Source organism: Humulus lupulus, chromosome 8, assembly GCF_963169125.1.
Source record: "Humulus lupulus chromosome 8, drHumLupu1.1, whole genome shotgun sequence".
Lineage (NCBI taxonomy): Eukaryota > Viridiplantae > Streptophyta > Magnoliopsida > Rosales > Cannabaceae > Humulus > Humulus lupulus.
Window position 1 is genome coordinate 15,953,168 of NC_084800.1, and position 27,893 is coordinate 15,981,060.

The following is a 27,893-nucleotide window of genomic DNA, read 5'->3' on the forward strand; positions in this document are numbered from 1 at the left end:
AGATGATTGTGTTGGAGGCTGAACAAAAGTGTCCAGTACTCTTTAACAAAAAATTCAAACAAGAAAGTGGACACAATTGTTCAGTTTCTTTTCCATATCCACTCCAACAAACACCCATATCTATTTTTTTTTTACTTATTACAGTAAAAATCCATATGCTAAACTACTTTTTACCTATTCATGGTGGTGACTTGTGATAGATCAAAATGGATTAGGAATGGAAAGAAAGTTGGGAGCCACTAAAATTTAGTCCTCCTAAGTTAGAACAAAGAAACGATAAGATCGATATACTACGAATTATTAAACAACCCATAGCTACCAACATCAACACCAACTTTTCTTTCATCTCGTTTACCAAAAAACCTAGAAAATTAGAACTATCTGTTTTGTCCTCTTTGCTTGTTTTTTTTTTTAAATAGATATATATATATATATATATTTTTCCACTAAATTTATTTATTTATCCATCTCTATATTTTTTCCCCTCTTAATAGGATTAATTAAGAATGAGTAAAGGCTTGCGCGTGTTTTAATTAGTGTGGTCCATGTCTCCATGCTAGAACGCAAAATTTGAAAGTTAGATTAGAATTATTCGTAGAAAAAAAAAAAGAATTATTCGTGGAATTTGTGAGTCCTAGTTGATTTTTCCCCTTTGAATAGTTCATAGTATTGCATTGATTAATTGATCATCACATATGTACATATAGGCTAGCGATTCATTTTTCCTGGCCGTTCCGTCCATTAATAGTCAATACTGAAAAAACAAACAAAAATCATTGAAAGAAAGACTATTATTATATCAAGATCACGAGCCAAGTGGGGACATTATTAATCATGTAGTTTTATGCATTATAATAGTCATGATATGATTTTTGAGTTAATCATAATAGTCCTGTTCTTTAATTTCTTACACGTACGATGACTGCTTTCATATATACAAATTTAATATATAAATATAAAGAGTGTCGAAATGTGTTTAAAAAGAATATAAAAGAGTAATATTGAAGGTTAAAGTAAAGATACGAGTGAGAAACGCTGATAGTGACTTAAATAGTTATGTTTTGACACGTTAAGCGGATGGTTAAACAAACTTTTTCTAACTTCCAAGTTTTGAGACAGAGAATAAGTCAATATTTTAAGTTTTTAACTCATATAATATGGAATGGTTAGATGAAAACTGAGCTTTGCACATGATGGTGGTGGTGGGACAAAGACTCTTCCCTTAGAAGTAGGGTTTCATAGAAATTAACACCTATTATATCTTATGTTCAAATTATTAGCACCTCAAAATAAAAGTAGGTCTATGATTACGAAGTCACTTTCAAATTAATTAGAGATTTTCTTCTTATTTACTTTTATGAATTAAGATTGATGCAAATTAAACATCATCATTACGTGCCTCTATACGTCTAAGGTTTATGTACGTATAATGTGACTATTAAGATACTTGATATCATATGACTATGTACGTATATCATATGATAAAAATTAGCACCAAGCATGCATTAATTGACTATTTCTATTTTCTAATAACTATTTTAGATTAATCACTCAAATTTATATTTAAAACTTGCATATATTTAACGTGAAATCAGTTTTCACTAATATTTTAATGTTAGCCCATAATTAACTTTATAATTTAAATTTAAAGACTTTTGGCAAAATAATCCTTTTTTTAATCACCAATTACTCTTTCAAGTTATTTATTGGTTAAAATTGTTCACGCATTATTTTGTAAATTTTGAATTGTTGAAACATTTATATCCTTAATAAATATTAATTAATAATTTAATTGATTATATATAGTGGCCAAAGTTGATGAATTTGTAAATTATATTTTCAGCGTGAATAAGAGGAGTACTAAGGAAACTATATTACACTATCTTTTGCATTCTCTCCTTATTTTAGTTACACATGCCATCTTTTAAATAATGTCAATTTTATAAAATGGTCATAATATTTTAACTTTATTACAATTATACCCCATTGATATAATTATATATATACTAACTTCTCTTATTTAACATCTATTATATATTACATATATATACAGGGTTATATATTACTTCACCTGTTATGTTATTTGTTTATCATTATTTATATTCATATAAATAAATTTATATTTATATTGTGTTGAGTTAGTAATCTATACTCATTTTCTCTTTCTTATTTCTTTATTTATAGAGTTTTTTTTTGGTAATATATATTAAGTTAATGGGGACGTTCAACATATTTTCTTTTGTTATTTGTTATTTCTTCTATATAAAAAATATGTAGATAATATAAATTTTTTATTTTAAAGATTTTTATTTTTTTCCATTAAGTTTAACATAATATTCTTATATTTAATGGTAGATTTAACATGACTTAAACTTAAATAAAATAAATAATTAAACAAATTAAAATAAGATATATTTGAAACATTTTACAATGATAATTATTTAAAAATAATAAAAACATATATTTAATAACTTAAATAAAATTTAATCAAACTTAAACTTAATAATATTAAACATATAATATATAATTTTTTGTTGTCACTGCCAAATTTAAAAACTAGAACAAACATAAACTTAAACAAAAATAAATAAATAAATAAAAATATAATATTTTAAAAATATTTTATGATAATTTAAATAATTAAATTATATTTATTTAAAATTAATGAAGGCATACATATCATTTTTTTTATCTTATAAATTTGTGTGATAGTTTATTTTTTATCAAGTGATTGGAACTCTTTTTCTTCATCAAATTCACCAAAGGACATTGTGAGATACATTAGAAACTAAAAATAGTTGATGCATGTACACTACTGTCTACACTATGACTTTTTCTATTCTTATTTTATTTCTATTATTAGTTTCATTTTAAATATTATTGTATTTTGTATATATATCATGTAACCATGTAAATATATATTTATGTCAACATTGTGTTTAGATGTCATATATGTAGAGATTATTGATATATATAATTCATTTTATTATATATATATTTTATAAATAGTGAACCAATTTTTATTAAAATTATAGACAATGTTTATAATGTTAAAACTAAGCAAACATATATTTGCACGTTACTTCTACCTAGTATAGATATATATATATATATTTATAGTAATTATAAATGAATTTGAGAGCAAATAAAAAATATAGAAAAAGCATGTGATGTTTTTTTTTCTTTCATTATTTTTTTAAAAAAAATTCTATTATTTGGATTAAAATATTAAAAAAAATAATCACTTATAGTTGTTTTTAAATTTATTACATATCTCATATATATATATAGTTGTAAAATGCCTTTTAATCCTTGCATAGTTATAAAAATAGTAGAAAAAAATGACTAATTAAGCCATTTTTTTAATTTTTCTTTCTCATAAATTAAGTATACTTACTTACTTATTAAGTGCTACAAACACAATAATTTAAATATTTTCGCTGAAAATATTATTGGATTTATTTTTGTGTATAACCTTTATATATTATAAATATATATTAGTATATTCTTTGTTAAAAAAATATCCCCTTTGATTTATCAATGATTCCAAATTTTTAAACATAGAGATTAGTGCATGTTTACGTAAATTACAATTAATGGCATGTCGAATTTATTTATAATAAGTTGAATTAATTATTCGCCAAAAGTATATATTTTTGTGTTTGTATTAATTAATTATAGTTCATCAAACTCATCGAATCTAATCCATTGATGATATCAACTTCCTATCCCATCAATCTTAATTAAATATATTGTATACAAGGATCGGGGAAGCTAAAATGTATGAAGCCAGCCAGGCACGGAGCCATGTATATTCAGTTAGGTTGGAGTCCCTTCATTTTTTTTTACTTATCAGTTTATAAGATTTTTTTTTTTAATTTTCGACTAAATATTTATTGAAAAAAAAAACATTCAAATCCACTGAATCATTTTCCCTAATCGCTCTTAACTGCCGCCTTAATGTCATATACAAATATCCATATTTTATCGAATCTTAATAATGGTAATTAATTAATAAGGAAGCCAGGAATAAAACATAGAAAGGTTAAAATTTCTTTTAATAAAGATTATATTAATATATATATAAAATATATACTTTTTTAATTTTATAAAGGTTCAATATATATTTTTACATATTTATAATAATTTTTAAAAAAAAACATTATACAAATCACATATAAAAAAAAAGTTGGGGATCATGGCCATTAGTCCAGTTCCTCATTAATGGTAATATTCAGAACTGAAATAATGGTATAATATATTTAGAGCTGGATGAGAAGATCACAAATGCATGGGAATATATTATACTAGCTATATAATTTAATTTAGAATCTGGCAGTTATATATATTAATTTAAAAATATGCCATCAGAATATCTCAAGCCTCCATTTCAAAAAATATATATGTCTCAAGCCTCAAGAGATTATTTATTATTTATTTTTTTGAGCAAAGATTATTTTCTTTTTACCGAGTCTATGAGAGTTGAGTTGTGTGTCATATTATGTTTTTGACCAAGTCTCACTTGAATTAGAATTAATCAACACTGACGTCCTTTGTGACATTTATTGTGAATTGTCTCCATATATATATATATATAGGTGTTTGTAGTACAATATTTTAAGTATTCAGTACCTGAGCACTTAATGTCTCGTACATAAGGATTATAAGGGCGTACGAGTCTCTTAATTTCAGCACTTAGTTTTTTTTTTTTGAAAATAAATTAAAAACATAATGTTTTCAATACTCATTCAAACCAATATTTAAAAGATAATCATAATCATAATCATAATTTAATAGTAATACACCTATTTTCACAAAGAAAAAAAATTCAAAGTTCGAATCCCTTCTCAATTCGAAAATAATCATCATGAAAATATGTATTAGAAATGCATCAAGAAGACAACATTAATTTATAGAAATAATTTTTTTTGTGTGTATGTATGATAAAATTATAAAATTTATATGGTTAATCTAACTCAACAACTAACATTATAGCTTGCAGGGTTACCAACAAAGACTTCTCTGAACATCATGGTACTTTTGATTTGATGTACATAGATCAATCAATTATATATATAAAGTTAAATACTATTATTAATTGCATGCACAATAATTAAAATCATTAAGATCAATTTAAATAAGCTAATTATAGCCTTCATAGTACTTACTAATAATTATATATGTGTGTCCATAAATGAGTATCTATATAGTACAATTATTGTCAATTTATCACACTTAAATAAATCCACTAAAAAAATAATTAGTTTACCTAAAAGAAAAAATAATAATTAAAGTGAATAAAATCATATTAATAATCCGTTTATTACAAGATTCTTTCACAAACATAAAACAACTCATGTCTGCTAAGATTCTGAGTTTGTGTATTTTAGGGCATGATGCCGATATTATGCATAAAATTCTTAATTAATCCGAATTTAAAAAAAAATAAAAAAAAACAAAAAAACCGTATAGGAACGAAGGAGAAACAACAAGAAGGTGGATAGATAGATACCAGAAGGGGCTGGTGTCTCGTCTCGGGTCAGCAACTTAACGGGGCCCGCCCGATTAGGGGTCCAAGGTTAGTAGGTTTGACCTGCTATCACTGATATGCGTGGCAGTGGGTCCCACGTGTTTTTATATGGCTATGACGAGTTTGGTTTGTCTACTCCGGTAGAGGAGTAGTGGTTCACGCAAGCCACGCCCATGCCACACGCTGATCTCATCTCTCCTACTCCAATATCATCAAAACGACTCGTTTTGTACGGACTATTTTCAAGTCTGATTTACAGCACGTTTGACGTAACTTTGGTTTTTCTACGTAGCTAAAAAAGTACGTCGAGCTTGACGCAGTTTCATATTGCGATTTTTCTTTTTCTTTTCTTTTCTTTTTTTTTATTTTTAAAAACGAGTTAATAATTCACGAATGGCTGCCGCCTACAGCCTGCCCTGCAATTAATGGGAACGCCTCTTTGACCGACTTGGTATTTTGACTTTAATTATCAAGTTTTTGTCTCTTTGTATTTTATTTTGTTTTTTTTACCCTTTTCTCTTTTTGTCACACAGTGGCGTTATTTTTTTTCCATTATTTTTTTTTAATTATTTTGTTTTCATAGAAGTCACAAGAACTTTTTACATTTGAGCTTCAAATTACGTTGACGTTGACGTTGACATTGAAGCACTATTATTATGTAATTTATATTATACTTAATAATAACTAACCGGAAAGTGTTTCAGTTTACAGAAATCTCAATAATATTTAGTATTTTACTTTTTTTTAATAAATATATTTTGAATGGGTAAGTTAAGTCCTTCATACATAAATGAAAAGCTTATTGAAAGTGTGTCTACTCTATGTATATTGGCTAATAATTTCATAAACATCTACAAAGTTCATTTTTATATTTTTTCGAGATTAATAAACTACAGAGACTAATTAATTTAATTTAGTACTGTCATTTGGTAATTAGTTAAACATGCATAAGGTTCATGTTTAGTTTTTCCTTCTCATTATAATTTCAACCTGATTTTTACTACACAGAATAATAGTATAATCGTCCATGTGAACACTAATTATTGTGACAAGGAACACAAATAAATTTAAAAATAAAATAAAAGAAAAAGCCGTGAAGTTGCTATTTTATGCAGGTGCTATATTGGAAAATATAATATGCTATCTTTCAATAAACACGGTTTTCATTTTCTCTTTTGGGAAGGATTTCGGCTTAATATACTTTTCTAGATATGCAAGTTGACAAATCACAAATTAATAATTTGATTGTGGTTATTAGAGTATGATATTTCTCAATATTAGCCAAATATTAAATTTGTGATCAGATTCCATATCATTTATCTCTCCTATTTTCTATCCATCAAATAAAAAGAGAACGACGTCATTAAATTAGTATTACTTTTACGTTTGTTTTCTAACCAGATATGTTCCGTTTATACAATTTTTTTTAATTTTTATATTATATATATGCTTTTATTGGCCAAAACTCACTCCACTTGATTAAACAAACAACAATCTAATAACATATGTAATGAAAAGGGACGGTTTTTTTTTATCTTTTGCCTAGTGATCTCTTTTTCACTTGGATAAAAACACTAACTATTTATATCGTTTCTTATATTCTTTATTTTTTTTAAAACGATTCTCTTATATGTTCAAAAGTATATAGTTTCAATTGAGATTGGCGAGAAGGAAATATAAGAGAGTAACGGGTACTTTAAATAAAATATATGTATATATGTGTGTGAACGGAGCATTCTTTTGTTAGAAGACAAACATGAGAATAATAATACTTTAATAACTTGTCTTAATTTTGTTTGATATACTAATAGTATGAGTATCCTCATCCTCAAATTAATTTAGGCAGAATAAATTTGGAATATTGTTGAAATTTCTTGTAATAATATAATTTGGGTCCCCAAAGTCACAGCTAGTGGCCTACTTGAAATGGGTTATTACTGATAATAAAGTAAATGCTAAACACACAAGTAAAACTTGCAATAAGCAAATTACATAATTTTTAAATATGTAAGGCATAAGAGATCCTTAAGCAAAAGTAAAAAGAAAGATGTTATAGTCTTCTAGATTATTTGATGGTTTTCTTTATCACACTTTGATTGAAACCAAAGACAAAAACACACACCAAAATATAAGTAAAATAGAAGAAGAAAATTAAATTACAAATATAAAAGACACGTGTCATGTAGTTAGGAGAGCCGATGTTGCTGGTTCCTTAATAACATATCAAAGTCACTTACATGCTCCCATATTTCGTACTTTGTAGTTGAAACGTTGAACAACTGAAGTAGTTCGGGCGGGGAGTTGCATATTTTTGCCAAAGCAATGTGTATGAAAAGCCAAAAGTAGTTCTCCCAACTCCTCCATCACCCATGACTTTTTTTTTTTTTTTTTTTCTAAATAAAAATAAAACAAGGAATAATTCTCAAATAAAAAAGGAACCACCTTGTAAAATATTGGAACCTTCCCAAACCGGACTTCTCAACAACCCAACCCCACCAAGTCCTATAATAACCCTTGTTCTTCTTCTTCTTCCCTCATCATCATCATCATATCTAGAGTTCATTCTCTCAACTAGCTTTTAGGGGAATATATTACAAAAGCACAATTCCCTGGCCGGACTTGGACTATATATATATTTTTCCATTAAAGGTCTGTTTTTTGATTAATTTTGACACAAACCCATCTCAGATTATCATAATTAAGTCCCTAACCAGTTTCTTAGGGACTAAAAGTCAAGCACACCGACCACCATGGCCGGAAAATTCACAAGTCTCGTGGTTCTGCTCTCTGTTTTTTCGACTCTGTTTCTGTCATCCTCTGCTCAAAATTGTAAGAGCTACAGCTTCTCAAGTAATCAACAGTTCGAAACCTGCCTTGACCTTCCGGTTCTGGGCGCGTTCCTCCATTGGACGTACGACTCGTCGACTGGGAAGCTCAACATGGCTTACCGTCACACCGAGGTAACGAGTACCACGTGGGTCGCATGGGCCATCAACCCCAGCAACAGATTGAGCGCAGCCATGATGGGAGCTCAAGCTCTTGTCGCCGTCCCACAAACGAGTGGTGCCCCGAGAGTATTCCCCTCGCCACTCCAAGATTATACGACGACGACGTTGGCTGAGGGGAATCTGTCTTACTCGGTTACGGACTTATCGGCGACGTATCAGAACAACGAGATGGTTATCTTTGGGACTTGGACTCTTCCAGCCAACACGAATAGCATCACCCACGTTTGGCAAGCGGGTCCAGTTTCGGGTACAACACTTGGAGCGCATAGAACAAGTGGAGATAATGTTATGTCTAAATCGTCTTTGAATCTGCTTTCCGGTCTGTCTCAATCCGGAGGAGGCAGCTCTATACTCAGAAAAAGAAACGTAAGTAGATAATTTTTGTAATTTTTTTTCTTCTTAAAATTAAAAAAACAAAAATTACTTGTTTGGTTTCACTTCTGAATTTGGTTTTAAAACATGTTTGGTTTGCTCTGTTTTGACTCATTTTGTCTTTTGGTTCTTTCTTGATCTTTAGATTGATTTAATAATAGTAATAGTACTTAAAGCACTTTTTTTGCAAAACAAAATCCATGGAAATTTATAATTGAGAATCTATTCATAGTTTGATTCAGGAAAAAAAAAAGTTTTTTAAAGAAAGTTCTTTGTTTAAAAAACGCTTTATTTATTATGTCAATTTCATTGCCCAAGTCCAAGTACTGAAAACAAAACAACTATCTATTTAAATACTGGTTGTTTTTTAAAAGAAAAGTTTATTAAGTTGTTGTGATGTTAAATATTGAATGAATTTCAGGTGCACGGAGTGCTAAACGCTGTAAGTTGGGGTATATTGATGCCTATGGGAGCTGTAATAGCAAGGTACTTGAGGGTATTCAAATCAGCAGACCCTGCTTGGTTTTACCTCCACGTCACTTGCCAAACCTCTGCATACGTCGTTGGAGTCTCCGGTTGGGCAACTGGTCTTAAACTCGGAAGCGACTCAGTTGGCATCACACAAAACCCTCACAGAAGCATTGGAATCGCCCTTTTCTGCCTAGGAACCCTTCAGGTACTTTAATAAGCCCTTTTTTAGCATTTCTTCGAACAGTTTATGGGCGCTTTGTGTTAACCAAAAGACACTGTGAATTGGGTTTCTATGCAGGTTTTCGCTTTGCTCCTGAGGCCCAAGAAGGACCACAAATTCAGACTCTACTGGAATATCTATCACCACACCGTTGGGTACGCAGTCATCATCCTCAGCATCATTAACATATACGAAGGTTTCGACATCTTGCAGCCTGAAGAAGTGTGGAAGAAAGCTTACACTGGGATTATCATTGGTTTGGGCGCTATTGCCTTAAGCTTGGAAGCTTATACGTGGTTTTACGTACTGAAGATTAAGAAATCAGAGAACAAAGCGCCCTACGGCTCTAATGGAAATGGGGTTAATGGCTATGGTTCACATGTATAGAGAGTTGGGTTTAGTTGCCTAATGGAGGATATGGGTTCCTTGGTGCTTTCTAAATCCTCCTCTCCTCTCCTCTCCTCTCTTCTCTCATCTTTTTCTTCTTATTTTTTTATTGTAATTTTTTTTACACCCTTATGTATATTTAGTGAATGATTTATGTACTTGAGGAGGGAGGTCTGGTCTGGACTCGGGGGAGTTCAGCTTCGGAGGTTATTCTTTGGTAGAGTAGTTTTAGGACTTTCTTTACCTGCTTTTGAGAGGAGAGGAGTGTATTTTTTTCCACCTTTATCGTGCTATTTGAGAGGGTACATATATGTCACTATATATTTATACTTCCTTTCCTTTTATTTGTAATTTTCATCTCTATAATATATGCTCTTTCATCTCTATAGTGTGTTCCACTACCAGTTATAGGCAAAGTTTCCAGAGATTTTGTTGTTTAAATTAGGCTCACGTCTTAAAATTGTTCAATTTGGACGACACCATTCTGAAATTCTGTAACTTGACAATTTTGTCTTAAATAAAAGAATATTGCTACGGGCTACCTATGCCTAACAACACATTAAGCAAACACATAAAGCGGTGTCCGGCACTATTGGTGCACTGTAACAATACTCTTAGCTATTTTTAGGTCAAGTTTAAACATAAGAACAAACTGATATACATGCTGTAACTGAAAATTGTTTAGTTGTGTTGAGTAAAGCTGCTACACATGCTGCAATGCACTATTTATTACCAATAATGAATTATTTTGAATGTGTTCTAAAATAATTTGGCACTGCCAGATAAGAAATTTGAAAAAATTAAATACAAATATTATCTGTTCTTACAAACAAATGACATAACTGCTCACTGCTACATGAGATGCATTTTAACATTGGAGACACATGCAGTTTCCATCTAATAGGTGTCTCAATCTGGTTGATTTAAGCCTTCAAGACTTCAAGGAATGCATCCTTAAGAAGGGGGTTTGAAGCAGCTACTCGTTGAGATGTGATGTCAAAGTCCTTACCAGATCTGATACAAAATAACCACCATAATTTCTCAACATCAGCAAAAACTTTTCACCCAAGAATTTAAATGCATGCTAACCAATGTAAATATACACAGCTTCCGTGTCAAACTTGATGGTTGTGAATGTCAAAAGTTTAAAGATTAAGTTAACATCAAAGTGAAACCCGTTCTGATGCTGATTTTTTTCAGTGCTCTATTAATTGCACTATTGAATATTTGAAAGAAAAGAAATAAAATGATTAGATAGAAGTTTGACACTTACGGATCATATACAAGTCCCCCAGCTTCTTTCACAATAACTGCGCCTCCTGCCACATCCCTGAGCAAAGAAGAAAATAATGTCGCAACCCTATATTAATTTAGTTTATAAAAATGTTATTTAAAATGGTGTTTTTACAAACAATGCTAATCCTATGTAACAATATATTTTGCTTAAATACATATAAAGCCATACCAAGGACCCCCAAAGCCGAGTTCGTAAAATAGATCAAGTCTTCCACACGCAATTCCACAGAGGTTCAATGCACAGGAGCCACTCATCCGAAGAGATCTCACCTGATCAAAAGAGATACTAATATTAACTATTGAATGTTCATTCCTTTCTTTTGATCTCAGTTAATGGCAAATTGATTTTACCTTGAAAAGTAAGCTATTAATTCTGTTTGTGGTAGCATCTACAGTCACCTTATCACGTTTGGTTCCAACCTGCTCTCAGTTAGACAAAATCTGATTAGTTTGTTATATTCTAGACTTCTAATTAAGCTGGAAGGCAAAAAACGATTTATCATACATTCCAGCATAATTTACCATTAACCAGAAAACTCAAATGCGTACATACCTCAGTTGCAAGGAGAGATGTCATAAGTTCAGATTGAGAAGATACTGCCAAATTTTAGAACATGATCATGCAGCTCGTTTAAATTATCATAAGCAAAAAGAAATAAGAAAAAGATACTAAATACCAATAAAAGAAAATCACCTTTAATAGGACTTCCATTCAGAAAAGCACCTTTGCCAAGAACGCCAGTAAAAAGCTACAATGACATAAATTCACAATCATACTTTCTTCACACAATTTGTAATTTAAAATTATTATAGACCTAACCTTGGAGCCTATCCAGGCATAAGCATATATTAATAACTACATGATATGTACATTTCTACTATCTATAAATCTAGGCCACAAATGAAATTGAGCTTGTGGCTTGTTGATAGTCAATATATGAGCATAAGGGTACTCACCTCATCAATAATTGGATTGTAAACAACACCAACTGTGGGTACCTTTCCAATTGTGAGACCAATGGAGACACAAACGAAGGGGAACCTGTAGTTTAATAATGTGCTAATAAATTAGCATAATTTGTACAGTAATAAGTAGCACATACAACAGTAGATAGTAATAGGTACCCGTGAACAAAATTGGTGGTTCCATCTAGGGGATCGACTATCCATGTAGGTTCATCAGTCAGCTCTGTAACACCACATGCAGCAGTAGTTTCCTCCCCAATAAACTGAAATGATATACCAAATAAAATAAGTTTTGGAAACGAAACCAAAACAAACAAACAAATCAATTAAACAATCAGAGCACAAGTTTTCAATTTGGTTGAGAAATAGTTAACCTTATGTGTGGGGTGGAGTTGCTTAAGATGATTAAAAATGAGATCTTCACATGCCTTGTCAGTTTCTGTGACCAAGTCCACCTGCATGCCACAGAAAAAGGGGAAACTGAAAAGATTCAATAAGTAGAGACATGCCTTGCTTCTTTCAGATTTTAATAGTTTTCCAACGCTAATTATTTATTTATTATATTAGATGAACTGAAAAACAGATCAAGAAGATCTTAAACACCAGCCAATCCCGAAGCCAAAGATTGTCAGATTTTCTTCTACATGTACTTTCCCTAAATAACTCATCTTTAATCATAAGAACCTTACATAACACCATAATCAATGGCATGCTTTTCATGTTGCAACAGGAAAGGTATTTAGCTAACAACACCCTATTTAGTCAAGGTTTCTCATGGCTTCAAATTTCAATCGTAGGAAGACCATATAGAACTTGGCATTCCTAAGCTGTTCTGAGGCATTTTGTCTTCATATCGACATTTCATACATTAACAATTCGTTTCAGCTTGTTGGCATCCCACATTACAGTCGCATGTAGGTCCATCTTAAAGATTTAAACTATATAAGAGAAAATTCAATTAATTATTCTCATTAACAACATTACCCAATTTTTCTATGAATTTTGCCTCTTTACAAACCCCATTTAATTACTCACTTTTTTCTGTAGACAACAAATTTTAAAAAACATAGCAGACAGCACTAATTTTGCTTCTTTAGTGTTCAATTCCAATGGAGAGAGCAAGACACTATATTTGGCCACACTTTGCTCCCACATGGTCTGCGGTTTGAATCCTAAGGGCACCTGGGTGGCAATTGTTATAGTTTATTGTTCTCAGGTGGGAAGCTTCTTAAAAAGAAAAAAAGGAAAAAGCACACTTTACCAGTGTCAAAGAATACTTTCAGAGCTATATCAATTACTCTGTACTCTTACAATACCCTCTATTATTTCAATTAATTACCACACTCAGTGACGACGATCACTTTAAACACTGGAAAACAGCATCACATTCCTCCATAAATTAATTTTTTTCAAAACAAAAACAAATCTCTTAGATCCCTATTGGAACCCACCTTCTTGAATGGCCTTACTGTGAACGATACCCAATTGATACATTGTAGATTCACTTAATAATCAAAATTTAGCTCTGCTATAACCCATTAAGAAAATGTAAAAGAGAGAGAGAGGGGGGGGGAGAGACCTGGCCTTTATGCTCCACATGTTTGGTTAGATAGAATCCTTTACGAATTATCTGCAATTAAATTTAAAAAGAAAAGAAAAGGCAAATTTGTTACAGACAATGAATTCCAAGCATCGTAATAACGAAGTTGGGGAAGACACAGACCTCGCCGGCTTTCTTGGCTGCATCAACAGCTGAGGCGAGGAACTCATCAAGCGAGCCTAAAAACACACAACAAAAAAGTTATAAGTAAAATCCAACATCTTCATTCATGATCCGCAGAGTGAAGTGAAAGCACATCAACGAACCAATTATTTAATCAAAGAAGGGAGAGAGAGTGAGAAGAGTGAAGGGTTGTACCATTCTCAGCCATTTTAAAAAAAAAATAAGTGGTAAGTGAAAAGAGAAAGAAAGAGGTTTTGATTATGAATAATTGTAGATTTTGGTTTTGTGAGTTTTTCAGGCTTTCACGTACCACATGTAAGCAAGCACCTCTTATTTATACTCCTCGTCTGGTGTCAGGTTATTTAAGTCCTGTCTTGGGTACAAATTTATATATGATTTTGTAACAATATAGAATGAGTTACTTTCTAAAATATTTGATTATTTATTTTTAAAAATGATAAAAATTTAAATTCAAAACAATTTTTTTTCAAATTACAAAATAATTTTACTATTTTTTATATTCTATTTATTTTATTATTTGAAAATAACCAACCAATTAAATGTTTTAAGGCACAATTATTTTTAAAACACAAAATTTCAAAATTATTACTTCAAATTAAAAATCAATCATAAACAAAAAAAATAAATAAATTAATTCACCCTTGATTTTGCCTTTTTCCTGAACCTACAATTTTCTTTTATTATTATTTACCCCTCTTCCTCAGTCGTTTGAGCTTTATAATATCATCTTATCATTATAAAACAAGTGCCCAACTGTCTAGGACAGATTATTATTTTCGGAATTTACTCACAATTTTATGTTAATATTTGATGAGAAATTCGGGAGTGGAGAATAAAGGGGTTGTGAGGATTTCGGAACTGAATAAATAATATTCTTAATATGCTGAGGAGAGGATTGAATTAGGAAACAAATTCTGACTATTAGAGAAGATTCTAGTCACATACTACATTTTAATTGATTACGCTTTATAAGCAAGGTTAGGACGATAAAAATAAACGAATAAATAAAAATTTACTCAGCATTTTAGAGCTTAAAAGATTTACCTCTAAGCCAAAGTTTTTTTTTATAATGATACAAAAAAAGTAGAAAGATAAAGATTTGATGTCTACGATTCTTGCCAACTAACCCATTTCTGTCACCGTCAATGAAGCTTCGTTAGGCAACTAGAAAACAAATATAAAGAGATCTACAGCGAGTCGCAGAATAAAGAGATCCACAGAATATGCCAAAGTTTATGCTTTTGTTTAGGTTCCAATAATGCTCAATTCTGACTCTAGTAAGTAACTATACTTGACTAACCAGTCCCACTCCCACACGACACGATACGACCGTATTACTCTTAATCGTCTAGGCTCTACCCCACCACAACAAGAATATTTCCTGTTTTCTAGACCTGCTTTCCTGCGAAACAGAGGAATTTGATTCAGAAATGTTTTCACTTATCTTACTTCCTCAAATCCTCATACATTAAATAGCAACAATCTTGATTTGTCTAAACAACACCGGCGAATCAACAATAAATAAGTTCACATATAACGAGTTCCTGAGGTGATATAGCCAACAATTTTAAAACCAGGCAAATACGTTATTTGATTCAAGGAATGAAGTTCAAGTATTTCGTTCTCCAATAAACTCATTGTCAATTTATTTATCTACGTTTTACACGAGTGTTTTAACTTAACAGAGATTTAGCTAAATAGGAGGAACATGAGTAACTAAAGATGAGGGATTTTCACGTAGTGGTAGTGTCACATGAACTATATAAAAACTACGAAATTCACAATTGAATCGCGCGGATAACAAGGCCTTTACAGACAAAGATACACCCAATCATGAGGCTGTTCTAGTTTCCAGGGAGAGACTCGATTTCTTTCACCACTAGGGCTTTGTCTGTCTCAAACTGCTCATCCTCTGCAAAAACATAAACCATGGGAAGATTTGTAAACACAGTGGCAAGCCAACTCCCTATGGATTGTTGACACAGATACTAGTGTATCTGTATCAATTTACATTGTAGACATACATAATGTACATGCATATAAATAATGATACCTTTGTCGGTTTTGAAATCAGCAAAGAGCCGTAGAAGCTTGCTTCTATTTGCAATTAGTATGCTCACGATGTCAGCTGGTTTCTGTTGATTAGCTGCGAAGAGCTGTAAAATAGAACCATGTTACTAAAAAAATAATTGAAGAAGCCCATAAATCTTTAAATATTTTGCATTGAGTTAACCGAAATAAGATTTCCAACCTTGAAAACATGAAATGCTTCTATCTGAATGCTCTTGCTAGACTCCTGCAAAAGACAGAAACTGTCGTTTAAGATAATGTTTGTAGAGAAATTATATCCAGACCTCTGTCTAGCCATCAAATATTTCATCGTGACAATTATACAAGGCGTCAAGTGGAAACATTTCTAGAACTTGGGCGAATTACACAGTTACACTGCAAGAGGTCTATTTAAGTATTTTTAGAGATCAAGGGAATGAACTAACCAAAACTAAATAAACAAAAAAATAAGATGAAATAAAAATTGCACTACTAACTTAATTCACATAAAAAGAAAGAGTGCATGATATGGATGTTTTAAACAGTGATAAGCATCATCTCTTTCCTTTTTAGGGTGTGTTTGTGCCTGGAGGATGCAAGGCCCTAGGAAAAATCTAAAAAGGCATCATGATGCTTTGAGAAAATAGCATGCCAGTGCACATGTGTAAGAGAGGATAAGGAATGCAATGACAATGAGTATCAAGAAATCTGTAAAGTTATATCATACTCTGAGGAGATTCATAAGAATCCTCAAGTTATCCCTTGAGCTCACATATCGAGTCATTACAGCAGAGTTCGAACGATCAAGAAGAATATCTCCTAACAGCTGCAATTAGGAAAGGAGTCATATCATTAGACACTAAAACAATCGTCAGTAACAGCATTAAGACAAAAGATAACCTGTTTCAAGAACATAATAACACTAAAGTACTGATGGCATACCTTGACAGCTTGTCTTCTGGTAATGTAATTGGAAGATTCAAGTAGCTTGGAGTTGTAGTCTGCAAAGAACTGAACCCAGAAGGAAAGTTGAAGAAAGTCAAAATTCAGTCAACCAAAAATGTAGAGGTGAGATGCAGATGCCACATACTAGCTATCATGATAGATATTCTATATTAACAACAAAAGTTCTGAAAGCAGTTCGTTACATCTTTAAAATGTCTAACTCAATACTCTAGGTAAATTTAAGCATGTTCTCTACTACATGCATCATCCATGCTTCTCATTGGCACCTATGCTTCTCATGTACTGTTAATCCATGTGTAGATACTGACGTTCACATTCTATATGGACACGCATGTTTAAAAAAAACAGAGAAAACATCAGTTACCCAGTCATAATTTTTGGAAAGAAATTCAGCTACAGTTGATTTATGCCTCGTCATGAGTTCCTGCAAAATTGTCACAAATTAAGCTGCAAGATCATGAATCGAACAAAATTGACTGCAAAAATTTGTATATAAATAATTGCTAGAAGTATCAAACAACAAACAGAATTATGCTGTAAGCATACCCCAACCTCTTCTTTGTTATTCAGTTTTCTAATCAGTACTCAAAAAAAAACATTTGTATTACCTCCCTTGTTATTAAATTAGAACATTAAGGAACAAAAGTACGATCTTTAAAAAACCACCACATAAACTGACATGACAACATCAGCACTACAGCAGGAGGGAAAGAAAAAAAAATTGCCACGTCATACCATCCCAACTTTTAAACAAAAGAAAGTTGCTAAAGTGGGTGGAATAATCCATGATTATAATATGAGACGAAAAATTGCTCAACTAATAATAATAATAATAATAATAATATGAGACGGAAAGACAATAAATGACTTTATTAGGTTAACTCGACCTTAAATGTTGCAGCAGCATCTGCAGCAATATCAAAATTGGGAAGCTGTATATAATCAAAGAATTTCTTCATGTGAGCAGACTCCAAGACGTATCTGCATTTAAACCAAAAAAGTTCATTAAAAGTTCAGAAATTATGCTCTGAAACTCATCAAGCAATCAGTGTAATCTATAATGAAATCATGACCATAATTGTTGTTCCGTGATCTGCGGAGATGGCCAAACATCATTCAAAACCTACCTCTCCTCCCCTCCCTCTTCTATCTATTTTTTTTTTTCAATTAGCACTATTTTAAAAAATATGCTTGCAACATTGTCTGAGGACTAACAATTGGACATGACATTTGGTTATTGAAACAATTTATTAGAAAGTAACATTACTTTTTAAATGACCAACTTCTTCTGTTTACCTTGCAACACTTTGGTGACGAATGCACTCCCTCAACATTGCACCATAGTGTAAAGCCATGTCTGTGTTTTCATACCTATATAGAAAGTCACAACATTATTAAAGAACCGCACTCATCACTTCATAAAGAAGTCATATTTAAATATAATTCATAGCAGTGATCGCCCTTATATATTCATGACCCAAAAGACAATTGTAGTACATAAAGAAAAGTATTATTAGTGTAAACCTAAAAATACAACCACGCTCAATACACTGACAAACCTTACTATTGGCACTATCACTTAATGCTCCAATCTTAATTTCAAACAAAATATCTTAGCCTATAATGACAAAAGCAATGTCCAGGGAATCTTCAATTAGAGTTAAATGTTTACTTCCATCATTAAAATAAAATCTCCTCCAATACTAGGTAAGTAAAGAATAATGACAGAGTAAGGAAAAAATGCAAGAGAAGAAGAGTTAATATCAAAAAGAATGTTAAGCCAAAAATCAATGTGTAGCCTTTGATAAGTAAATGTTGAATTGTTACAAAAGAATCCAATAAAAATTAATTTATCAGAAACTTACCCTGCTATCAGAATATCCATTAAATCTATGTTCGCTTCCAAATAGTCAGATGCAATCAACTTCGATTGAACTTGCTGCCTTTGCAAATTCGCAACTACTTGCGTGGCATCCTTTCGGGCCTGTAAGAGGGTAATGGTGTCAACATAGCTCTGGTGACCAAAACTTGCAATAAGCTTTGTAAAACCACCAAGTTGAATTTCTCTTCCGACTGTGATGTGATACATTTGAATTGCTATATTTTTCAATACATTCTTCCGCAGGATGGTAACATTTAGACATCAAATAGTAAATACAGTCCAAATATATCCAAAACAGCTCTACAAGCTTACCTCCAAGTTCAATTTTGGAAGACACCTAATAAGAAGTCTCAGAGTGTTCTCTCTGAAAAACTCCTGAGTCAATTGTGCACAAGATTCGGAGACTGGCTCAGATTCACTATTGCCATAAAGGATTGACTTCATCTCCCTTATATTTTTAAACAATTCGGCCATCTGTTTCAAATGCAGCATCACAAATCAATGGTAGAGATTTAAAATTAGCAAATAAAGAAACTGAAATTGATTAATTATGAACCTTGAATGTAACAAATCAAATTCTAATATTCACTAAATCGAATGGAGTGGCACAATTAAAGCAAATTAACTCTATCACCGAACAATACGAGTACACATATATACTAAAATTGGAACATGAACTCTCTTGCTCTACAATATTGAAGAACCCCAAAATTCACCAAATAGCTAGTTCACTAAAATCAACACAACTAAAGTCTATGCCCCAATACCAATACAAATACCAGTAGATTCAATTTTAAGAAAAGTCTATGTTAATTGCTAAACCAGGCGACTACCGATCCAAATCAATAATGAATTTTTTTTTTTTTGGATTGCGATTAAAAGAAAAACTGTGCTAGTAAATTTAGAGAGTGGAATCGGTGACCTTTTCTTCCCTCTTGCTCTCGCGGGCATCCGGGTTGCGTTCGCAGTACATAAGAAGATCCCGGGTCTGGCGGACGATATCCACGGGCGTCCGGGGCTTCGACTTGAATAAACCCTTCATCTTATTCTTCTTTGAATGTTCACTCACAAACGCACCGTTTCGAGCTCCTTCGTCGCCGGCAAGGCCCTTTGATTAGAGATACAGATTGCTATTGATTGTTTCCCCTTTCTCTCTCGCCTAGGGTTTCAGCTGTTCTTTGGTTCTGTTCTCTATCCTTCTATCGAACCCAATTTGGAGTCGGAGTTACAGAGAAGATGATAAAGATTCAGATACAGGAGGATTTTGTTTGCCCTTTTCTCTTAAAAATTATAATATAAAAAATATTTGGCGTGATCCGACGGCTCTGCTTAGAGTTTCTCACCAACGGCCAACGGTTAGTCGTTAAATTTGACAGCGTAGATTAATCTACGGATTGGCAAAAAGGATGGAAATAATAATTTTTTTTTTTAAATAAAAAATAAGGAAAATTTCTAACGACGGAGATTGAATTTTACTTCGTTGACTTTAACTCTCCCGTCCCGAGTGTACTTGGACTATTGGAATTTGGAACTAACTATAATGGTCAAATATAAAAGAAATTATTATTCCATTTTCTAATTGGTTAATTTACGTCCAAAAATTACTTATTTTCCATTAAGAACAAGTTCTTTTACAACTTTTTTTTTTAAATTCAAAATAAATATTGTTGAAATTCATTAGGCGTTTTTTAATCGTGATAGAGTAAACAAATTTTTTTTTTTACCAAAATAATATTTTTCTTCGTTATTTACAATTTATTATACTCTTTTTTTTTTGGTAGCATACAGTTTATTATACTTAAGTTTTGGAAAATATTTATTTAGCACTTTAATTCCTAATATATTTTTTTGTCATATTTAATTCCTAATTTCTTAAATATGTATTACTCATAATTTATTTTTCATCCAAAGTTATATTTGTTAAATAAAACATTTTTCATATGTAAAATTCCAAATTACAGGCACATAACGACATTAGTGTTTTTTTAAAAAAAAAAACTAGACATTAATGAATTTTTCAATATATTTATTCAAAGAAATAAAACTCAATAAAAATAACATCTTATTATAAAGTTTAGTTTTGCTCCTAGACTGTAAGGTTTCTTTTTAGTGCTTGAAGAGATTAGGAGAAAATAGCGGTCAAATATAAGAAAACATATTTATTTGGTACCACAATTTTTTAGAATGTGAAAAAACTAACAAAAATTAAATTAAATTAAACACTATAAATCATTAGAATTAGCAAGTTAACCACAACAACAATATCAATTTAACTAGTGGCTATGGATGTGATTTTCTTGGGTGTTTGTGACTTGTACAAATAGCAATTTATTTAAAATTTGGTTCAGTTTTCCAAAAAAGAAAAACTTGATTCATTTTATCGATGATTTTACTGTGTATGTCATAAATAATTAAGTCCTATTTTATTAACCGTTTGATAATTAGGATATCTTTGACATAATTTTTGTTACACTCCAAATTTTAAGAATTAAATATAGTCTCGAAATGTAAGCTTGCAAGTGTAGAGATCAAATATGCATATGACAAACAGTATGATTACTTATGTAAATATTTAATCACACTTGATTATCACGTCATTGGCACCCGAGCATACTGTGTAGGATGTGAGCTCGAAGACAAATGTTCCCTTTGAAGGACAACCTTGAAAGTATGATAGATGAGGAGGCAACGTTACTGTTATGCTGAGCTCGAAACATCATACAGTTTCGAAGACGCGTTGAGGCAACAACATGTCCACGAAAATCCCTAAAATTGTGAGCTTAGTTGAAACCGTATGTAAACAACCCTATTTTTAAGAATTTTTGGTTTAATTAATATATTTGATTGTATTTTAATATATTCATTTTCTATTTTAAATTCAAATTAGATATATTGTAACTTCTCTAAAATTGAGGGAAGAGTATTCTATAAACCGGGTCTATTTTATACTCAAATTTTATGAAATTGCTTTCAAAATCTTAATGCAAGTCATATTAATAAAAGTGACTCGTGACACGTGGAAATAAGTAAATTTAACTATTAATCTTCACAAAAAATCTTGTTCTTTTTTTTCTTCTTATTTTATTTATAAGTGCTTAATTACTCTTATTTCTTTTTAGTTGACAAAAAAACATCATCAACAATTTTAAAAGAGACCTAAACAAATTTTCTAGAAGTATTTGAATAAATTTTTTTCTTGACAAAGTTTTAAATAAATTTTTAATCACAAAATGGTTGATTGATTTTTAATTTGAAAATAATAGTTAAGAGATATTAATTTAAAATTTTATGAATTGAAAATATTAATTAGAAACTAAAATTATGTTTCATAATAATAAAATATAAATAAAACAGTCAAATTTAGTTTTTATAAAATGATTTATTATATGCATTTTTTTAATATTTCCAAAACAAGTAACTAATAAAATATTTTATTGGATTCCAAATAATTTAATTTATATAATATATTTTATAGAGTCATATCGAACTTACATATATAAATAGTATTTTTTTAAAGGGATTAACTAAAAAATTAATTTTTTTCTACTTTAAAAAAAAAAATAAAGCAAAAGCGCTAGAAAAGGAATCGAAGGCAACTTTTTCAACTCTTGGCGTGCAAATTCACGTTGCTTCACGTGCCAAATAGTATCCAATAATTATTTTTTATTAATGGGACCAATAAATATGTCAAAATTTCCGGATATGTCTAATCATATCTACAAGTCCTTAATTACTCAATTTCGTACCAATAGTTCATGCTTTGTTTAACTTTTTTCTTTTCTTTTTGGGTGGATATACTTACTTGCCTTGTTTTAAATTTTAGATAAACGATCTTGTGTCAAGTTAGAGGTTTTTTTTCGTTTTTATAAAAAATTAATTAATCAAACCAATTTGAATCAGTTTTTTGTCAAACTTGTTATTTAAACTTAATTATTGAGTTTATATATCGTGCTCAACACAAATTGTCATTCCTTACTATTTTTTTTTAATTATTATTGATGAAGAGATAGTATATTAATAACAACATATATATTAACTACTCATTCAAATATATATGTCATAAATAGAATTACAAAATTCAATACTAATTAAATATTAAATGCCCCTTTTTCATAATTATATCATCAGCCAAAAAAAATAAAAATAAGGTGCGGTGATAAACATTGAAATATATAATATAAAAGTAACCCATAAGTAATTTACTAATTATTTATATATTTGAGTTATAAATGGGAGTGTCCTTTATGGTTCATCGATCACCAAAATTGAAAAGCATATACAAATATTGGTTTGGTAGTGATGTGAGTGTTGAAGGACAATGGTTGCATACCAGCCGAGACTCATGCGTGCCCTTTTCACCTTCGTATTCACGTGTCTTCACAACTCAAATAAATGCCTTATATATGACCTACCCCAGTGACCCCCCACGATTTTATGCTTCTTTTTCTTCTATAGCCCTATGCCCACATGTACCTAATTTTATTAGGTATATTTCTTAAAACGATCGACAATCTTTTAGAAACTTCTCCATAATATATAATTTTGTGAGTGAATTTTTCCACTAGCTTAGCAGCAGCCTACCCTCTACGATAAGATTGAGATGTTTCTTATGGATGAGTAGCTGGATAACTAAGAAAGAGTAATGAAAAATGACATGTGGGATTGTCTCTGCTCCATACGTAAGAACTTTTAATGGAATTGTCTCGATCGCATGAATTGTTAATTCAGTCTCAACCAATAAAAATATTCAATCATATTATATAAATGGCTATAATAATGGAGCTATAATACGTGTTGCTTGTGAGTTTTAATAAATTGGTGAATGTGTATTCAAAACAGATCGACTATAAGCCATTACTACTTTCATCATTAGCTCTTTTTATGTGTTATATTGACATTTAATTGATGAATTCACTAGTAATATGCAGTGAACACGTAGGTGAATATATGAAAATTAGCATATATTTTATTATATTTGTTTGAATCTTCATGGGTGTATAATACATTTTATTACAATTATTTGAGGTAAATGTAGGAGGGCTTTATTACAGTTGTTAGTAAAAGGGCATTGAAATTTGTATTAATATTCTATGTCAATATATCAAAATTATTTAATTGTTTAAAATATATATGGAATAAATAATAAATTGTATCACCAAAATAAACCCGAAAGTAAAATGGATAAGATTGGCTAAATCTCACATAGAAAAAAAATTATATATGTATCTCATATATTAATTGAGTGAGTTTTTCTTTTTTTGGTAGTACTTGACAAGTATAAAGATTTCTTTGCGCAGGGGATCATATTATGGACTGTTTCTGGTATATCGTGTATGAAGGTTTTTTTTTTTCCGCAATCGTATATGAAGGTTGATTATTTTGCTAAATAGCGTATAAGAAAAATGTAAACACCTTAACATAATTTCCTTCCTTTATTTTATTTCATTTGAGCACATTTAGTATGTGGTATGTTTAGTCTGTTGGGTATATTTATTTGTATTAAATTATATTATGTTTGGTATACAATTGTATTGTAATAATTAAAATTAAATAAAATATAAAATTTCAAGCAATATCATATGTGCACTAATTCTGACCCCAATCCTGATTCGGGTTTTGACCCGGACCTTACCACAATACAATCTAATTTAAAAAATATTACAATACAAGCTAATAAATAATACAATAAAAAAATCTAATCCAAACACAGTGTTTTACTTATTTCATACAATACCACCTTCTTATAGGCCATGCCAAACTTCAACTTATGGTATTTGACATTTCTTCATTTAAATCTAGCTCCATCTCACTTTCTTAAGCAAAAATCTAATACAAACGATAGAAAAAGTGTACATATATATCAATTTTGTGGTGGCTAGGATTTTCCAAACGTCATTATTCTCATTCTTATGGTAATGACTTAATCAAGGAATGTTAATAGTCTAGACCATCTTAGATGGAGATTGGTTGAAAATATTTTTATTTATTAATTTTTTCTTTTATATGGCAAACTTAAAGATGATATTGTCGACCAAGATATCGTAATTAAGCATCTAAACATTTTATTTTACTTTTAAAACAAAAATAAATCAATGAAAATAAGGGTTAAGTGCAATTTTACACTTTGTTGTGGTCTATTATTATTAGGACAAAATATATTTTTCTCCCTCGAACTATAGTACTTGTAGATTTTTGCCCCCGAAGTTTTTTGCTTGGCAAAAATACCCTCAAACTATAATGCTTGTAGATTTTTGCCATCCGAAATTTTTTGCTGTAGACTTTTGTCTCTTCCATTTAAAATAGTAACAGTTTGATGACATGGCAGTTAAAAAATTATTTTTTATTAATTAATTGATTTTAAATTAGAAAAAATAAATTAAAATTATTTTAAAAAATTAAAATTAATAAGAACTTATTGTTAAATTTAATAAATTATATAAAATCCAATAAATAAAAAATAAATAAACATAAATAATATTTAATCCAAATATAATTTTAGAAAAACTAAACTCAATATTTCTAAACAAAATTATACTTTGAACTAAAATAAATTAAAATCTTTAATTTTTTACTTAATTGTTTTCTATATATGTTTAATTATCTACGTTTGAAATATAGATTTGGTTGAGTTTTTAAATTAAATTAGTTTAAAGGTTTTAATTTAGTTTAGAAATATAGATTTTACCTTTTTTTAAAATTATATTTGGATAAAAAAATTATGTTTATTGAGTTTTTATTTATTAGATTTTATATAATTTAATAAATTTAAAAATAAGTTATTATTAATTTTTAAAATATTTTTTATTTATTTTTTTTAATTTAAAATTAATTAATAAAAAATAATCTTAATATTTTATAATTACCATGTCATCAAATTGTTACTATTTTAGACGAAAAAAATAAAAATCTACCAGAACTATAACTCTAAGGTATTTTTGCCAAGTAAAAAAATGCAAAATGCAAAAGGCAAAAGTATATAAGTTCTATAATCTAGGGGAAATGAACATTTCTTCCTTATTATTATGAATAATGTTCTTCCAATTTTCCTTTCAAAACGGTATACTCGTTGAGGTCAAATATCAAATTGATTATTAAGTATATTTGAGTTGATTCTGATATTCGTTTTTTATGATCTTCTATATCAGTTGATTTGATCTAATAATACATATATTTTTTCTTAATATATATATATAATATGACTTAAACAAAATCTAAAGTTAAGACTTACTAATTATGTTTAAATTTACATTAGCATTTCAGAAAGAAAATAATCTATTTAAATAGATGAATTTAAAAAAAAAAAAAAAACTATAGATTGGATGTCATTTTTTTTGTCGGGTAGATTGGATTTCTTTTAATACGATTAAATAAAAGAAATACAATTTTACTATCAAATAAAAGAAATAAAATAAGCAGTATTAATTCATACCGGTATTCAAGTTAATTTCACAGCGTCAAATAAAACACGCTCAAGTAGATTAGAAGAATAATAATTCCTCTAGTCCGGATCCAATAAAGTTAAGTGGGCCAGCCAATTCCTGGTTTTCAAAAAGATGGTCGGGCTTCTGTAGTTTTGTATTTTCCTTTTTCACTGTTTTGGAATACAATTGAATAAGAGGAATTTATCTATTCAATATTGAATTTTTATGAAAAAGTTTAATTATTAATTCGGTGGTATATTATTTGGGGTACATCTAAAAATCATTTGGACTATATTCACTGTTTTCTTCTTTTTTTTTTTTTTTTTTTTTTTTTTAAGATTTCATGACAATTAGTTTTTGTATTATACGAATACTAGTAGTAACTCTGTAGTCACGTGATGACTATTACTCTTGTTCAGTAGTCAGTAGTACAGAACCGATTAAATTAAACCAAACATAACTTACCAGCGAAGATAGCGCAAGTAAACACCCTTGACCTAAAATTCCAGAAGAAGACCTTCAGTCGGTTCTGCTGATTCGTTTTGAAATTTCTCACAAAAAGGTATTCCTCATCAGAGATCCAAATAATGAAGAAAAATAAAACTTATTTTTTATTATCCACAAAAGATATTACACACGCTATATATATCAATACATAGATACATATATAAAGCTGATATAGGAAACAAAATTCCACACATTAGAAGAAGTAACTAACTAATTAAACTGGCTTAAAAGAGGTCAAATTTCTGAAATGTTGCCAAGGCTTATCCCAAACGATGGCCTCGTACTTGGTCACAGGTCCGTTCTTGACCGAAAGCACGAGCTTGTAATTGGTGCCGGCGACGACCTGAGACTCGCCTTTGACCACGCTGCTCAATTTCAGGTCCGTCTTCGTTTGCTTGTTGTACTCCGCCACCGCGTACTCTGCAATCTGTCGCACTTGCGGGTCCTTCAGGTTCTCTATCGGCTGCCACCCTCCGGTCAAGGGTCCGGTGGCATGCCTTGCGGCTGAGGCTACGAGAGGGAGAAGGAGACCGAGGAGGAAGAAGAGAGTGTAAGAAGGCATCGTGAAAAGTTCGATATTGAGGGGGACTGAATGAATGGAGATTGATTCGTGTGAGTGTGTTTTTAAGGGCGGTGGATGGAAAGTGGGTATTTATAGCGGGTGGTTGGACGTGGGTAACGGGTTGCAGAAGGAAATAGGATAGGATAGGGGTAGGTTGTGTGACGATTTTACGCTGGAAATTTTCTGATATTACAAATGAACCAGAAACCGACAAAGTTTACCCATGGATTTTGTGGATACTACGGGTGCGCGGGGTATCGTGTACGTGATTCCGTGTTTTACTGTGGAGCCCGGCTTTCTTGGTCTTGTGGACTTGTGAACGTGTGCCGTTTACCACACGTTATATAAGTTTCTAGTGGGCTGTGGGCCTAGATTGCTTAGTGGGGGCACTTCATTAGGCTCAATGCTCCCTGGTATGATCCAAATAAATTATAATAAATAATCTAAAATAATGTTATGAAAAAATTAATGTTTTTATTTTTAAAATTGTAAAGAAATAATATTTTTATATT

At 30.4% G+C, this 27,893-nt stretch overlaps 4 protein-coding genes across 4 annotated transcripts; 1 reads left to right on the forward strand and 3 right to left on the reverse strand.

The window, feature by feature from the left end:
* The first annotated feature begins 8,064 nt into the window (after positions 1–8,064).
* On the forward strand, positions 8,065–10,372 carry LOC133794784 (cytochrome b561 and DOMON domain-containing protein At5g47530). Its single transcript, XM_062232184.1, has 3 exons — positions 8,065–8,904; positions 9,332–9,586; positions 9,680–10,372. The coding sequence occupies exons 1-3, from the start codon at positions 8,281–8,283 to the stop codon at positions 9,986–9,988; spliced, it is 1,188 nt and encodes a 395-aa protein (XP_062088168.1). The 5' UTR covers positions 8,065–8,280; the 3' UTR covers positions 9,989–10,372.
* A 326-nt stretch (positions 10,373–10,698) lies between these two features.
* LOC133794785 (inositol-phosphate phosphatase) lies at positions 10,699–14,324 on the reverse strand. Its single transcript, XM_062232186.1, has 12 exons — positions 14,169–14,324; positions 13,974–14,029; positions 13,830–13,880; positions 12,625–12,705; positions 12,410–12,513; positions 12,242–12,326; positions 11,979–12,033; positions 11,838–11,881; positions 11,636–11,704; positions 11,454–11,554; positions 11,262–11,318; positions 10,699–11,002 (listed from the first exon to the last, which is right to left on the reverse strand). The coding sequence occupies exons 1-12, from the start codon at positions 14,179–14,181 to the stop codon at positions 10,912–10,914; spliced, it is 807 nt and encodes a 268-aa protein (XP_062088170.1). The 5' UTR covers positions 14,182–14,324; the 3' UTR covers positions 10,699–10,911.
* Positions 14,325–15,597: 1,273 nt separating this feature from the next.
* LOC133794786 (putative MO25-like protein At5g47540) lies at positions 15,598–20,156 on the reverse strand. The gene is made up of 11 exons (XM_062232187.1): positions 19,814–20,156; positions 19,204–19,365; positions 18,875–18,993; positions 18,306–18,380; positions 17,897–17,990; positions 17,374–17,433; positions 16,986–17,054; positions 16,771–16,869; positions 16,246–16,290; positions 16,048–16,150; positions 15,598–15,906 (listed from the first exon to the last, which is right to left on the reverse strand). Exons 1-11 carry the CDS (start codon positions 19,931–19,933, stop codon positions 15,839–15,841), a joined length of 1,014 nt encoding a protein of 337 aa, XP_062088171.1. The 5' UTR covers positions 19,934–20,156; the 3' UTR covers positions 15,598–15,838.
* A 6,744-nt stretch (positions 20,157–26,900) lies between these two features.
* On the reverse strand, positions 26,901–27,453 carry LOC133794787 (cysteine proteinase inhibitor 1). The gene has a single exon (XM_062232188.1). It carries the CDS (start codon positions 27,379–27,381, stop codon positions 27,034–27,036), a length of 348 nt encoding a protein of 115 aa, XP_062088172.1. The 5' UTR covers positions 27,382–27,453; the 3' UTR covers positions 26,901–27,033.
* Positions 27,454–27,893: the final 440 nt, after the last annotated feature.

Coding starts and splice junctions, on each gene's coding strand:
- LOC133794784 (XM_062232184.1), top strand. CDS start 8,281: ATGGCCGGAAAATTCACAAGTCTCGTGGTTCTGCTCTCTGTTTTTTCG. Junction 8,905..9,331: donor CTATACTCAGAAAAAGAAAC/GTAAGTAGATAA, acceptor AATGAATTTCAG/GTGCACGGAGTGCTAAACGC. Junction 9,587..9,679: donor TCTGCCTAGGAACCCTTCAG/GTACTTTAATAA, acceptor GTTTCTATGCAG/GTTTTCGCTTTGCTCCTGAG.
- LOC133794785 (XM_062232186.1), bottom strand. Junction 12,034..12,241: donor ACAATCCAATTATTGATGAG/GTGAGTACCCTT, acceptor ATGTCATTGTAG/CTTTTTACTGGCGTTCTTGG. Junction 11,882..11,978: donor GAATGGAAGTCCTATTAAAG/GTGATTTTCTTT, acceptor AAAATTTGGCAG/TATCTTCTCAATCTGAACTT.
- LOC133794786 (XM_062232187.1), bottom strand. CDS start 19,933: ATGAAGGGTTTATTCAAGTCGAAGCCCCGGACGCCCGTGGATATCGTC. Junction 19,366..19,813: donor AGAGCAAGAGGGAAGAAAAG/GTCACCGATTCC, acceptor CATTTGAAACAG/ATGGCCGAATTGTTTAAAAA. Junction 15,907..16,047: donor TGATTTCAAAACCGACAAAG/GTATCATTATTT, acceptor ATGTTTTTGCAG/AGGATGAGCAGTTTGAGACA.
- LOC133794787 (XM_062232188.1), bottom strand. CDS start 27,381: ATGCCTTCTTACACTCTCTTCTTCCTCCTCGGTCTCCTTCTCCCTCTC.